The 15,848-nt window shown below is 41.7% G+C and overlaps 1 protein-coding gene across 1 annotated transcript in view; it reads left to right on the forward strand.

Moving 5' to 3' along the window:
* Positions 1 to 15,848, forward strand: part of LOC134173239 (spermatogenesis-associated protein 7 homolog) — a 51,603-nt gene that overhangs the window by 30,212 nt on the left and 5,543 nt on the right. Inside the window, exons 5-10 of the mRNA XM_062637036.1 lie at positions 3,612 to 3,733; positions 5,143 to 5,651; positions 5,751 to 5,811; positions 7,220 to 7,284; positions 7,888 to 7,959; positions 10,530 to 10,587. Of these exons, the coding sequence (XP_062493020.1) occupies positions 3,612 to 3,733; positions 5,143 to 5,651; positions 5,751 to 5,811; positions 7,220 to 7,284; positions 7,888 to 7,959; positions 10,530 to 10,587 (887 nt within the window). The remainder of the gene's footprint in view (positions 1 to 3,611; positions 3,734 to 5,142; positions 5,652 to 5,750; positions 5,812 to 7,219; positions 7,285 to 7,887; positions 7,960 to 10,529; positions 10,588 to 15,848) is intronic.

Below are 15,848 nucleotides of genomic sequence, written 5' to 3' on the forward strand. Positions count from 1 at the left end.
GGGCCTTTCACGCAGCAGCAGAGGAGAGACAAGATGTTTTGTTAACTGGCAAGCCACAAGAACTGTCAGGAGAACAGAGCTGGGGCCATACTATCTGAATCTCCCTGTGTTTTTAAAGGTCCAAATTTAATCTAAATCCCTTCTATTTTCTGTACTTCTGTTACACTGACAAGTACCAGATATCAGTACAGGTATCAGTGAAATTGTACAATAACATGATAGATTAATACCTGCCACAGTTAGAAGGATGATAAATTAGCAAATAAATGAGCTTAACAGAAAGGCTCTCTGAATGCATTTTGCTAAATAACTGCTTCATTGGCCATAACACATGATTCTATGCCCTCAGAAGCAGCAAAAAAGTAGTCAAGAGATGAAAATAATCATGTCCCGAGAGGTTGCAGGTGACACACTGAATCATGGTAAGCTTCTACAGGACAGGTTGGATGGGGCTTTGAGCAGCCTGGTCTAGTGGAAGGTGTCCCTGCCCATGGCAGGGGGTTGGAACTGGGTGATCTTAAGGTCCATTCTAACCCAGACCTGAAAACCTAAGAATGACTTCCATTCTTAGTCCCTTCATTCATGCATCTGGGGAGCATGCCAGGTCACCACAGGGCAAGGTCATTTTAGGAAGAGGGGAGAGGCTTAGACTGGAAGCAGCCTGGGACACTACTGGCAGCCTGTGGGTGCTGGGAGCAGTAAGACTCAGCAGCCCTGGAACTGTGAGATGGAGCATAGGGAAAACCATGGATAAGAAAAAATGGTAGTGAGAAAAGAGAAACTGGGGAGAGCAGGGCTAGAAGGGGGTGAGGCAAGTAAACCCCTTACAGACATGTCAGCAAACCTCTGTCTGCTCCCGTGGCTGAGTCATGTACAGACCCTGACAGTCTGGTGTCTGTTCGAGAAAGGGAAGGAGAGCTGCTATGGGACATTCTGGCCCTACTAAACTACTCAAAACTATAATGCAGTGGAACAGTACTTATTTGAATAGGCTTAATGCCACATGGCATGTTTGTAACCCGTAGTTATAGTAAAACTATCAGTGAAATACTACACAGTCTGTTTAAAACCTGTACCTCTTTGACCTGGAACATTTGATTTGCTTGTCTTTGGCAAGGCTTGGCAAAGGCTCAGCCATGCCTCAGGCAGACAGTCGTTGTCCTGCCTCACCTGCACACAGATGGATGGCACATGCAGAACGGTGGACAGGCATGGTTGTCACTTATTCCTGTGGCACAGATCATTGGCACTGCCATGAAAGGAGCCAGGTATCCTGACTGGTGGTACTATTGCACAGCAAGCTGCCTAGCCTCTGAGTTTTCAGATGACTGCAGAATGAAACATCTTTAAGCAGAATTAGGGGGTTACTTGGATCGGACACTACATAAACCTAGATACAAGGGGAAGGTATTAATCTCTGCATGAATGCGATTGAGCAAGTACATTTTGTTATTTGTTCCAGTGAGTTGTATAATCCTGCTTCCCAGTCATCCAAATGGGATTTAGCATTGTCAACATGTTTTTCTTGATAAGATGATGCTATGAACTCGTGTCCATGCAAGATGGGGAAGGCAGATTACATGCCTCAGGAGACTATATATTGGGTTTAGCTATTAGTGAAATTTGTTTTTTTCAATGACTAGGGCACAGCCTTGAGGCCACCTAACAGGGGAATTGTCAAGAGATGGTGTGCCCCATGCAGGACCCATGACAAATTCCAGAGGAGCCAACCCTTTAGTGCAGTAACCAAGTGTTTGGATTTCCTAAATTAAAACCCAAAAAAGTCTCAGCTATTCCTTTTCCAAAAGAAATATTACTTAAGACCAAGTAAAACCCTGTAACCCTTTTGCTAAGTCAGGAATGTACAACATTAAATTCAGGTTGATGCATCTGCCTTTCGAAAGTGCTGCTTTGCCAGGCTTCAAGCGTTATCACTAGTGAGACGTGCTGCAATTACACCAGTTGAGAGGAGGAGGAACTGCTTCTTACTAGCAAAGGATTTGCAGCATATTGTAAGTTCTCACAATTGCAGTGTAAGGGAGCCCTGGGCTGATTATGCATTTTGTCAGGAGTAAGTCAGTATAATACAAGTGACATAACACTGCCAGAAGTCGCATCTCAGCAGCCCACCTGAATCCCTGCTATCCCTCCAGAATGACCTGTTTGAGTCTGTGCAGGTGCACCCAGAGGGGAAGGAGCAGAGCACATCTCTACTGGACTGCCCAGCACTACTGGTGTGTGCTGCCATGTGCCAAAGCTCCACAGGGCAAGGAAATTCTGTCAGAGCTGCATTTTCAACCCAAGAAGAGCCATAAGCAGCTTGTGAGACCTCAGTGGGGCCCACTTTATTGGTATTTTGTGTGTGAATCCTCAGTTTAAGGCAGAACTGCTGGGGCTATGATTTTTTAAATGCCATCTCCAAAGAGAAAGGTATTGTTGCACATTGTAATTCATATCCCTTTTCTCAGAGCTGTGCTTGGAATGCACGCAGCAGGTAAAAGGGCTTGAAAATTTTGGTCATGCATCATACTTGTTTACACTGCTAAAAGTAAGGGTCTGACAAAAGATGGTGAATTGTGAAAGGCTTTGCATTATCCATCATTATCCCTGTGGGCCTCTGTGGTTGTGGGTAAGTCATATCCCTTTCTTATTCCTAGGTAGTCTTCTTATTATTTTGTAAGACTTAATGTATAATACAATATATATAAAAATACGTAGGATGATATATAGCAATAATGCTTATTGTGAGAATATTTTTATTCCTGCTCTAACCTACATAGAATCATGGGTTGGAAAGGACATTAAAATCATTCATCTCCAGCTCCCTGCCACGGGCAGGGACACCTCACACGAGACCAGGTTGCTCCAAGCCGCTGTGTCCAACCTGGCCTTGAGCACTGCCAGGGATGGAGCAGCCACAGCTTCTCTGGGCACCCTGTGCCAGCACCTCAGCACCCTCACAGGGAAGAGCTTCTGCCTTAGATCTAACCTGAACTTCGCCTGTTTAATTTTAAACCCGTTACTCCTTGTCCTGTCACTGATGAAGAGTCCCTCTCCCAGAAGACTAAGTTTGTTGCTCTTCTTTTTGTGCGTGAGGTACTAGCAGAAGAGTCACCCTCCTCTTATCACCCTGAGCAATACAAAAAGCACACTTTCTTGGCTGCACAGTCCACAGTGGCAGCCTGTCTTTGGTCACTCAGCTGTTAGTACATGGACTTGAATCCTTACTTGACTGCCTCAGCTTTTCTCCTGTTTTGCCCTGACTCAATTGCTGTCTAGGATAGGGAAAAGAGTGTGCAGGAAGTGGAAACAAAATGTTGCTGTAGTCTCTCCAGTAGCTCATTACTTAATGTGTGAGCGATGTCGTGAAGTCCTGGCTTGCATTTATTCCAAATTCAGAATTTATTCCAAGTTATTCCAAATGCTGGGCATGGAAACAGCAAGTGCCAGCTGTAGAGAGTAAAGTGATTGTCTTCTTTGCCTGCTACTTGGTATTAAGAGGAGGAGACAGAACAGTCTTTAGTAGCAAAAAGAAGAGTGAAGAGAAATAGCTTATGACTTGACCATTGGTTGAAGTGTGAAGGGTTGTGTTTCCATATTTCCATACACAGACAAGGATCAGCAGAAAAGAGACAGACTAATTCAAGCCCTTGAGAAATACAAGAAGAACCTTGCACATGGTCTTCCTGCCTCACTGCTGAACTCCAGAAGTGCTTCTTCAAGACAGCAGAAGGTATCGTGATGCTGAGATGCATGATAGAGACCAGCTTCCCTTAGTTAGCTGTACTCTGAGGTGCTGAGGCATGCCTGTAAGAGCAGTTAAGTGCAGGTTTAGTCAGTGTGGCTTTTTATACTGTAGTCAAAATGAAATAAGATTTGACTCTCAGCTTTAGCAACTGGCAGTTATCCTCTCACCTAACTGTTGCTATCACTACATGGCCTACAATGGCAGGTACCCATGTCATGACTACATGTGCATGGCTAAAATATGTCCCTGCGCTGACAGCATGGGTATGTGTGTGCCACTCACAAACTTGTATGAGTTCTCTTTGTTCCTTGGGCAAATGGAATTAGAATTCTTAATTAAGTATTACATAGGTGCCCAGAAATTTGCTGCTGTGCGTGATAACATTCTTATCAGGATGATTTCTGTTCACAGTATTTGCAAGAGAACTAAATCACAATGATTTTCTTATCACACAATTCAATAACTTGACACTGGTTTACAGTATTCTCTGAGTTTCAGAATGGTATTTACTGGTAAAAGCAAGACCTCAAAGTAGTTAATCCTAATTCTATATATTCTGCCAGATACCAGAAACTGTACAAACTCATGCTGGTGTGAGTAGGCCCGCTCTTCACCAAATTCTGCCAGTGGACATCACCTCAATAGACAAAGTCTTGCAAAACATTTCCTTGTAACATAGTCCACTGTCTCTTGGGGGCAGAAATTCCTCAGCAGGCTATATTTATATTGTAAAACTTTCTAATTTGTTGAGAATTATAGTGGGTTTACCGCTAGATTACTAATGATGCTGTTTCAAAAGAATGCCATCCAGTTCAAACATGAGCACTGTTTTCATTTGTAAAACTTTGTGCCCCACAAAGATAAACAGCGAAATGACAGGCCACAATTTCACCAGTGGTATTTATGAGGATAACAGTGGTTCTGTTTGACTTCAAACTCACGAGATGGAGTCCTGCTTACACCTGCATGGGCATCAAGGAGGGAGAATGGAAGACGCCCCTGAGATTGCCACTGAGACGTTAGTTCCATAAATGAGAATGCACAACGTCCAAGGGTGGAAAAACCTCCTGTTCTCCCTTTATGGGCCCTCGCAAGCAAAATGGAATGTTTCTATGTAATTTCCCAAGACTACTTGTCATTAGCAAGCTCAACCTGGTAAAGAGAAGGAAGGCAAAAGAACCTAGAAACAGGTCTCTTTAGCTTTAGCACAATGGCAGGGTGGCTTTACTCCTGACTGTGGTTCCTGAAACTCAGCAAGTCACTTTGAGCACTTGAGACAGTTTGAAAACAGTTACTTAGAATTCCTCCCGTGTGAATCCGTTTGTAGAAGACAATGTCTCGAGCACATCACTTTTGTGATTTTTCTATCAGTTATTTTGTTCTTTAACTTACAGGAGAGCTGCTCACTGTTGGAAAATGGTCATCTATATCTGATGTCTGGTCAGAACAACTGTTACAGGACAAAGAAAGAGCAACCCCACTCTGTATCTATTCAGAAGCTCACTTCAAGGACTCTGATGCCAGCTCCTACTGCAAGAAAGAACATCCGAAATACTGCACAGCATGCTTTGTCTCAAATTCCTGTTCACAACTCTAGGACAGACAGATCACCTGTTTCACCACCTCTGCAGTCACGTCTGCATTCAGGCAGTCACAACAGGAAGAAGGCAATTCAAACCTCTTTTAATAAAACATACTCTGGGGACCTCCTTGACAAACATTCAGTTTACTTCACAGCAAAGGAGCAGCGTTTTACACCCCAAATCTTAAAGACATCAAACCAATCTTTTCTTGTAAAATATAGGTATTATAATCCTCCTTCCCCAGAAAAGAGCTCCTCCCCTGGCAGACCATCACTTAAATCAGCAGACATCAATAATGGAAAGAAAAGAGACTTGCACAGGTACTTTGCTTATACCTAAGTGCTAAAAGTTAAGTCGTTTCACTTTCAAACACATCATTTGAAGCATGACTGCTTTTCACTGTGCTTTTAATCTTTCAGGGTTTTAGAAGATGCACGTGTGAGACCACATTCAGTTCGCTTTTCTCAGCAGCTAGTTAAGGTTGGTGTACCCGGTTTGTTACAAAGAAAAGGAATGGAGCTCATACACAAAAGTTGCCTTGGTTGTGTAGAAATGAGATGGATAATTGTCATGGTTTAAGCCCAGCTAATCCATTGTGCTTTGCACACGTGGGGGAGTGAGTGAGTGGCTGCGTGGTTCTGAGTTGCCAGCTGGGCTTAAATCACAACAGTCGTTGGCTTTGGGGAATATATAAGAACAAAACCAAAAATGAAATCATCTCATAAGAAGTCTATAAGACTGAAATTGTGAAATCTAGCTGGCACGGCTAGATAGGGTCAACAGACTGTGAATAAAATAGGAACAGGTAACGTAATTGGTCTGAGAAACACAAATGAGGCATTTTGCAGCATGAAAAACCACTGTATTCCAGCAAAAATCTGTTATTCTCAAAGCAGGGCTTTTTCCTCCTCACTGCACTTAAGGTTTCAAACACTTGCTTCAGCTGTAACCTGCTCTGGGTGGCCCTGCCTTGACAGGGAGGTTGGACTGGGTGCTCTCCAGAGGTCCCTTCCAACCCGAATGGTTCTGTGATTTACAGCCTTTCACTCCATCCAGATAATAATTTGGAGCCCAGAAATGTGCAACCAAAGTGCTCATCACCCAGCCAACAGTCAGTGCTGTATATGCCATACAGGACTTTGGAAGTTGCACTCCATTAGTTGCCTGGATTTTTTAAGATTAATGGGGGATTAATTTTGGGAATTTTAGTGCTCTTAAGAAAGAATAAGGGTTCCTCAATAAGTGTAGCCAAACCATGCATGACAGGGAAATTTTGTATGATTCTTTGGCCCGCTCGCCCCTTTACAGAAGCAGTGTTAAACTCCTACACAGCTCAGCCAAGGCACCACAGGCAGGATTTGTGATAGCCCTCTGCTAGCTAGAACTATTTCGTTCCTTGTTCCAACCACCAAAACCTTCTTTTTCTAACATTACCAAGAGAAAATCCTATTCCCATTTGATAATCTGCAGAAAAAGATAATTTCTATATCAGTCTGGGTTCCTAGGTCTTCTTTCAAAGATACAAATGTATTTTTCATGTCCTTTTAAACAAAAAGCTGCGTTATTTCACTGAAGTCTGCAAATATATTCTGTTACGTCAGAACTTCTGATTTCCCTTATAGTCTTTGCATCATTTTTTAGCTTATACAAGCTTGTTTCCATTTCCAAACCTACCTAATAATAATTGTTTTTCACTATTTATATGTGATTGACACTCAAGACATTTATTTCACATGAGTTGGCATGTCAGTTCAGTATGATGCTGTTATGATTTTGATATGTTATGAAATCAGATCAGTTCCCATGGTGCTCTGAATGGAAATGTGGGATATTAATACAAAGATGATTATAACAAAATCTACTTTTCCTCTTTACTTGTTTGTGGCAGAACTATGAATTATGGATTCCTGATTCTGAAATGCCACTTTCTTCAGGATCACAACTTGAAGAAACGTAAGCTAAATATTTGTTTGTCCCTTTTAACTAAGTTTCCTATCAAAATATTAAAGTAGGAATCTAGAGGAACATTGAAAACATGGCACAAGAGCCAATTAGGAATGGCTGTATGCAGTGAGCAGAAGGGACTCTATGAGGGGCATAGGATTTAGCTGTGTGCTTGGGAAGTGTAAAGATCGGAAGAGATTTTCAGAGTCATGCCACCCCTCTTACTGTAGGCAAACTAGGTATGTTAAGAATAAGTACATAACAAATAAATAAAAAGTGTAAATAATAATTTATCTTCTGATACTTACGCTTTGTGCATTGGGACTATTTTTAACTGAGTATTCACAAAAGGCATAGATATTCTTGGTTAATGAAATTAATGGCTTAAAGTAATCAGGGAGTTGGCCAACAGAACCAGTCATTTTAAGTATAAACCTAAACAGTAAAAACTGCAGACTACTAAATAGATTCGTCACTTTTGGCTATGTTGACACAATTCCTTATTTGAGTTGGTTTAATCACTCTAAACCTGCTACCTCTTCAGCTGGCATTTTAAACCTTATTTGTCTTCAGTGTGTGTTAAAGATGCTGACAGCTTGTGTATTTGTGTAGAGAAGAAGAGTATCTTCACTTTCTACAAGATCTTACTAATGATATTTTGATTAGAAGTTGTTTTCACAAAGAGTAAGTGCTTCCAATTTCTTGTTTATTCCACTGGGTAACAGATATTTGACAATCATTCAATCAGTGTAAAGAATTGGTGGTTTTAACGAGATTTGAGTGAAACTTGAAATCAGTTGAATTTAATGAATACTTTTGTGACTGTGGTTTATAGGAGTCAGGATTTCAGCTGAGTAGCTGAACAGAAAGTGTTTTCAGCCACCCTCATATTTCCCAGTGGCTACTAATAGAAATATGGAAACATCATATGCTTTGACCTTGTATAGTATGGTGATAAACATTATTGTTACCAGAGTCTCATTCCAGTTCCCAGTCAATCCAGTGCAGCCATGGAGCTGCAATGGGTCTTTGCTAACAAACTGCATCAAAGCAAGATTTTGTATTTAGACTTCTTCCTCCCTCCTATAAGAGCAAACTAAATAAATGCAATAATTGCTTTCTTAAGGACTTATGCACTATCAAGTTAATGATCAAGACATAAAGACTAGAGCCAAATGCAAGCAGTGCTGCTGGTGACTAACTGCAGCATCCTTTTCTGGTTTCATGTTCTGTCCATGAGATCCTGTTACACACGTGCACCACTTCACACTACCATTTCTAATTGAAATCTATGACATCTCTAATGCTTAGAGAGCTGTGCTGAACCACAGGTCTGTTTGTAGACTTGTAACTGTGTGCTCCTTTTCTGTGCCATTTCCTAGCCTGCATCCTAAGTGGGAGAAACTCTTCCTGTGATAGAGGTTTTAACCCCAGTGTTTAAGATTTCAGTCTTTGTCAAGTGCTGTGCTTTGATGCTGGAGAGGTGCTAACCCGCTGAAATCAATCAAGCTCAGTCTGACACCAGACCAAGATGCTTCCCTTTCAATCTAGAGGATTTCAGTTAAAATCCCTAAGGCTCTTTCAAATGTTGTTGGGTTTCTTTTTTAAGTGCCCATTAATACAAGTGATTAGTTTGTTTTCTGAGCGGTCAGTTAAAGGTAATAGTTTTCCCCTTCCTTCTGAAGCAGCTTTCCAACTTCAAAGCCCAAATTAGAAGTGAATTTTCTGGTTACACTGGGAGAAACATCAGTAGATTTGAAAAACACTGACTCACCACACATTTTAAACATTGCGAAGTATCATGCCTGCCCATACGTACAGTTAACAAGAAGATAACATTAAAATAAACCCCTAAAAACCTACTGTGTGCCAGCCACAATATTAACAGGATTAGTATCCTTCAGAAAAATAAGGGGGTTTGTCTATAGATAATGAAAACCAAATGAGAGAACACAAACTTGTACCTGGATGATGTGAGTCGTGTTCTACATTCAGCCCAGCTCATAACACAGTGGGGCACCAAGGTGCCCATGCTCAGGCTTGTAGGGTGAAAGGACTGCTCTGTTGACTTTAGATGGAGGTTGTTTAGATGCTGTGCACTCTTCCCTCAAAACCAGAGGTTATTAAAACTCATCCATTGTTTTCTTAGGTAGTCTCTAATAACAACTTGATTTCTCTGCAGAATAAAAGCGAGCAATCAATAGTAGCCTTTTGTCTCAAATCACAAGTTGAATTTCTAAATCGATTTAGTGACAGACTAGAAAAGACACAAATAATGGCTTTAGCTAATTTGCTGTCTGATTAATATGATAGACACATTTTAATATCTCCATTTATTTAGGCCAGTTTCTCTACAGATAAAATCATAAATGCCCTCCCAATTCAAAAATACAGTATAGCGCCAAAACAGCTCTGCTGAGCCCTCCAGCTCACTGCAGGTATTTTCAGCTTTTATGATTGCTTGAAAATGCAGCCATTGGGTTATATTTACCCGAGTTATGATTTTAGAACCTGGAGATCTCATTTTGCTGCTCAGTTAGGTCTTTATTTTTACTGATGCTCATCACTCTGAGCACGTTTTTTGCTTGCAGCTGATCATACACCATTAAGAAAGGATATTGAGAGCACTTTCTGAAGGCATCTCTTTCCTTGATACCCCTAGTTAACAGAAGTATGAAAGTTCAGCCTTTCGTGTTTCCCTTAGAAGGAAGCCAGAAAGCAGAGACAATGCAAATGACCTTCAGAGGTCTACAAAGTATTGGATAGAGGCAATTTAAAGTCCTTGGGGTAATACAGTATCCCAGACAAAGGAATATCAGCTATGCGTGAATCTAGGAAGCTGCTTGCAGGACTGTCCAGTACCCTCAGCATTTTCACCCAGCGAATGTGGTGGGACAGGGCTTGACAAAAGCAAGAAAGATTTAGGCCCCATCAAGATGCAGAGGGGGATGAAGAGCACTAATACTCTTATATTTGTATTGACTGTGGAAGGAGAAATTGGAATTGTGTATGTGAGACACAGTTCCTGTCCAACTGCATGCACTTGCAATGAGAATATTCAACAACCTTCAAATGTTTAAGATTGTATTTTTTAAATCCAGTGACAGGTATGATAGGACAGGGCAAAAGTGAGAAGCTGGGATGTATTTTGAGTGATCTGAGAGACGGGCTGAGTGGTAGCTTTCATTTGGAAGTGTATGGCCTTTGAACAATCTTTGTTTGCAGTGATGCTGCTTTTCATTCTTTTTTTTAAGGGCATTAGAAGATGTATTTGAAATGCACATTAAAAGCAAGAGGCATATCCTTGATGAGGTGAGCAAAAAAACATCTATTATTAACTATTCTGTCACCTCCAGTAGAAATGTTGTATATCAATGCTGAGCAACAAGTTGTGGTAGATTGACTGCTGTGCAGTTTTAATACAAGGTGAGGAGAAACTAATTCTTCAAAAGCAGCAGTAAGCGTGTTTTCCATGAAGGACTGGTAAAGAGAGATTTCTTCTGTACATTTTTGTCTATTAGTCTAATTAGGTTTCTAAAAGATAGATAATGTACTTAACATGCAGAATGGCTTTAATTATGTAAAACCTGTTTACAAAGAATGTTTGTTGATGCACTTTTTTGCTATGTTCTAGAGTAGACCAGCAAGAGAGACTTGCAGGCTGTGACTAGATCCAGTAAGATAGACCTTAGGTTTTGATAACTTGCTTTTAGGAGTTTGGTCACCAGAGCAGAGTATAAAACTCTTAAGATCAACATTAAGGCTCCTCTTATGTGGTGCTTGCTGAGAATTATACAGCTCAAAATGCTTATCTGAACATCTGACCTGCCAAGAAGGAAGCAGCCTATGGAGAGGCAATAGGAGATGCCAGGCACAAATACACAGCCACAGTCCTGTCTACTCTACAAGTCTGGCATCTTATCCAGGATGAGCAAAAGCACCTGTAGCTGTTTTAATCCAGATCTTAGAGCTGGGCTTACAACTGTTCTTATAAAAATCAGAAAGAACATGCTGTTTTCCTCTTGAAAGTCATTCACAGAGAAGATGGTATTAGCGGTTGTATTGTTATTGCTGCTATCCCAGACTGGTCAAAGCCCATGAAATGTAAATTCTTTCTTCTTTACGGTCTTTGTAGTAAATCAAAAAACAAGGAAGAAAAACACATTCCTACGGGCCTGGAACAGAACCACAAGAGCCACAGTAGGTTCAAGAGTTTAGTCACACTCTTCCACATGCATTGCCTGCCAAGTGCTTGTTAGAGGGTCCCTGCCCAATGCATGGGGCTTGGGTCTGTTTCATCCCACACTTCTCCCATGTCCTGCAAGGGGTCAGGCTGCTAATTGTAGCCTTGACAGGGATTTGATGCCCGAGTCCTCCTCTAGATCTGACTTCAAAGGCCTCTATACAAAAAGGCATTTCATTTGGTCTGATGATCCAGAGGATTCATGGGCAGGCGTTTGGACTTTGCACTCTAAAGCTCTTATTACTGCAGCAGATTCAGGTGGGAACATTTCTGAGGAGCTGGCATAGCGAGGCTTTTAAATGGGCTACTTTTGCTTATTTGTTTCTGCAGCTTTGGAATGCTGCCATTTAGAACAGTACTTTCTTCAGCAGCAGCCATGTGGAAATTACACGTGTGCTTTGCATGACACATAAATAACCAACAAAGGAATTGTAAGATAATTAGAATGCAGAAGGTTATTTGGTCTTTTAAAGTGCCACAATTAGGAGAGAGATGGTGTTTTGGTATCTGTTTAGATGCTGGTCTGACTGACAGTCAGTAGGTGGCAAAGTGTGTGAGGAATAATCCGATGTGAAATTAGTGAATTTTAAATCAGTTTTGTGGGAGAGAAATCAGCAATGCACCTCAGTGTGAGGATATGCAATTTACAGCTGACTAGGGGATGCTGAACATGCTTGCGAGGTCAACTCTTGCAAGGCTCTCAGTGCCTTAGAAACAGAGCCGAGAATCCTTTAACAGGAGACTGAAGATCCTTGATTCCTTCCAGAAGGAGAAGTTTGTAAACAGTAGTGGATTTTTAGTATATCCTGTTGCAACATGTTTGATATATTTCAGTGTGTTGCTCTGCACCTTAGGAGAGCTTAAGCCTCTTGTTTTCCTCTCCAAAAATACTGTCTGAAGACTTTATAAAGAAATTCACCAAAGAGGAGTAAAATTAATTGGCCAAGAACAGATTTAAAGGATTTTTTAAACCACACATTTGCATGTTTAGTCATGCAACGATGAAAGGAAGAAGACCAAAACTGCCTCTATTGATTAGAAGTCTGTAGCATGCACAGGAAAAAGCAGCATCTTTTGAAGAGATTAACTGAGGAGTGTGAGTGTAACCCATGCCATGAGAAGCTGGTGGGCAATTCATTAGAACAGGCACAGTTCCCATAAGAGAAGTAATGGAAGTTGAATCGCTTTGAGAGCTTTAAAAGTGAATTGGCCAGGGGCTGGAAGGGAATTCCAGAACGAGTGGACTTTTTGTCCTACAAAAATATATTTGTCTCTTTCATTTTGTTGTCTTCAAACCAAATACTTTTTATTCACTATCACTGTTTTCTGGACCACACAGACAAAATAAGGAGATGGAAACATTTGTCAAGGTCTTTGCAGTGTTTTGGTAGGGTTCTCTCTTTTTTACCCATGCTGGATGCCTTCCAGCTTGTTATTTGGGTACTGTCTTCTCTGGGCTCTGCTCTTCTGTGTGCTTTCTATCCAAAACCAACAGCCCTCCACAAACTCCTGCTGACACTTTACTCCAGCATAGTGTCTGAGATCTGTTCCCTAAAACAACCTGCACTCTGATCTACTGCTGCTTCATGCACCACGAGGGTGCTTAAACTCATCCATCTGCATTGCCTGACCCAATGTCCATGTTCAGCCGATCAGTCCTTACCTCTTACCAGGGAATTTATGGCTGTAGTACCTATAGCCTCTTCTCCAGCTTTAAGAGGGTAGCACCATCACCCTTCCAGGGAGAAGGTTATACACTGAATGGGCTGTTACATTGTGACAGAGGGGAAGGAGAAAGCAATTAATTGCCTAATTCCCCTGTTTGGGGGGAAGTAACTGCATAGACAAGGAGAGAGTGAAAGACTATAGGAAACACATAAAGGACAGTGCCTCAAAGACAAGAGCCTTTTAAAAAGACCAGCACCTTCAGCTTTGATGCTATGCACTAGGTAACAACATGGCGTAGCTATTGGTGTAAAGTAGGGCAGAGAGAGCAGTTCTTTCACTGAACTCGAGCCCAAGGCAATTTTCAATGTGGTTCATCAGGTATACCTGAGAAGCAATTTGCTTTGCTTTAAAACACACCATTTCAAGTAGTGTGCCCAGGAGAAAGCATGCACCACTGCTCCCATCAAGATTTATTTCTGCTGTTCACACTGGTTTACTACCTCTGCATTCTGCTTAGAAATCTTCAGCTGAGGACTCCTTTCACCTACCCAGCCCTGGAGGTTCAAACTGTGCTCTGTGTTTTAGAACTGCATTACTTTTGAGCACACTTATCAAGAAACTGGATTTTCAGTAATAAATTCCCACAGAGCAAACAGTGAAATGGTAGTGGCAATGAATTTGTCTCCTTGCAGGAAAGCTTGTAAAAATGTTCTTATCTAGCCACTTGCTCAAATCCAACAGTAGGTATAAAACACACCTTTAGAAGTACAAGGGTGATATTTGCCCATAATAGTGAGCTCAAACCCTGATCCATACTCAGATGCAGTTGAAGAAGCTATCAATTCCATGAGAAATATTTCCTTAAAAAGAGAAAACCATGCTGGTTCTTGCTAAGAAGTACAGGCAAAAGTGTAGCTCTTTGAATCCATGAGGGTAGAAAAATATCACTTCTGGGCTTGAAATAGCCTCTGAAATGGGTCTGCGAGTGCATCATTTCAGGACATTGATGGGAAAACAACACTGCAGGGTGAAGGATCTGGTGCCCATCTATCTTCCAGGGAGCAAACTGCCCCAAGTAGCTTATTTCCTGAAGTTTTATCATATAAAGCCAAAAGCTCCTGAAGATGCAAAGCAGTGTCTGAAACTTGCTTTATGCCTTCGCTTTTTGGAGGATCCTAAAGTGCTCATTCTCAAAAAATGCAGTGTAAAGACACCAAATGGTTGACCTCAGGTGAGGGGGTGATGTTTGGTAACACATCCAGCTATGTTACCAAACATTTCAGTACAGGAACATGGAACAGCATAGGCAGCTGAATGGCACAGTGGTGTGGAAGCTGAAAGGGCATCTTACTCAGAGAGCCCCAGACTGGTTTGAGTTGGAAGGGACTTTAGAGCTCATCCAGTTCCAGCCCCCTGCCACGGGCAGGGACACCTTCCACTAGAGCAGGTTCCAACCTGGCCTTGAACACTGCCAGAGATGGGGCAGCCACAGCTTCTCTGGGCACCCTGTGCCAGCGCCTCAGCACCCACACAGGGGAGAACTTCTGCCTAAGAGCTCATCTCAATCTCCCCTCTACCAGGTTAAAGCCATTCCCCCTTGTCCCATCCCTACATGCTCTTATAAAAGATCTGCTCAACCTAATAAAATCATTTGCTTTGATTACTGTGTGAGTATAACGTCAGTGACAAGACCTGGCAGGAAGCATCACGGGGCCTTTCACAGCCAGCACTAGAAATGTCTATTTTAACATTTCTAAGGGAAATAATAAATCCTTTTTGATGTACCACACCCCTTTGATGTACCACCCTGAGTCACACTGAACCAGACACAGGAGAAAGCACCTCCACTTAATCCCTGGCACTATCTCCTGCATGTTCTTTGTGCTTCCCTTCTTCCAGTGCCATATCCTTTCTACTCAGCCCATCACATCTCCTGGGATTGCCTTAGGAGGAGATACATCAGCTGAAAAGAGTGATTTAGATTGCTAATGCAATAATTACTGGCTTAATCATCAAAGTGCATAAGCAATTTACCAACAGTCCCTTTCAGCACTGTGCACTGGTACCATTGAAACACAGGTTTTTGTAATGTACCATAATTAGATACTGCACATGGGAAAGTTTTTAAAGGAAACCAGTAAAAATGAAAATGACTGCTCTGGGATGAGCACAGGACCCAAAGTTTATTCTTCTCACAAGAATATGTCAGTGAGCTGGTATGTGGAAGCTTTCTTCCAAACCAGTATTGACCCAATGGCCCCACCATAAGCAGAAGGGGGAATGTCCTGTGAAACGAGTTCTCTTCTGCATGTGACTTAAAGAAGGAATCTTCAGTTCTGGCAAAGTGGCATGGCTAATATTTATAAAAGTTCCAGCATGAATAGTTTCATCTCAGTGTCTTAAATTTTATCTAAGTTTTAGCTGGACATGCTCTTTTCACTGCCTGCTCTGGCAAGGGAAATACTGCACAGCCAAGTAGACTGAAATGTTGCTCTGGTTCTTCCCATTCCATATGCACATTTAGCTGTGTGTGCAGAGGCGAATACCAGCAGAACTAGATGATATTAAGGTCCTTTCCAACCCTAACTATTCTATGACTGTATGACTCTACAAGTACATAGGTACCTTCCTGTGTAAACCAGGCTTTCCATACTTTGAGACA

This window comes from Pezoporus occidentalis, unplaced genomic scaffold (assembly GCF_034315485.1).
Source record: "Pezoporus occidentalis ecotype Australia unplaced genomic scaffold, CSIRO_AGI_Poc_V1 ctg50, whole genome shotgun sequence".
NCBI classification, from domain to species: Eukaryota; Metazoa; Chordata; class Aves; order Psittaciformes; family Psittacidae; genus Pezoporus; species Pezoporus occidentalis.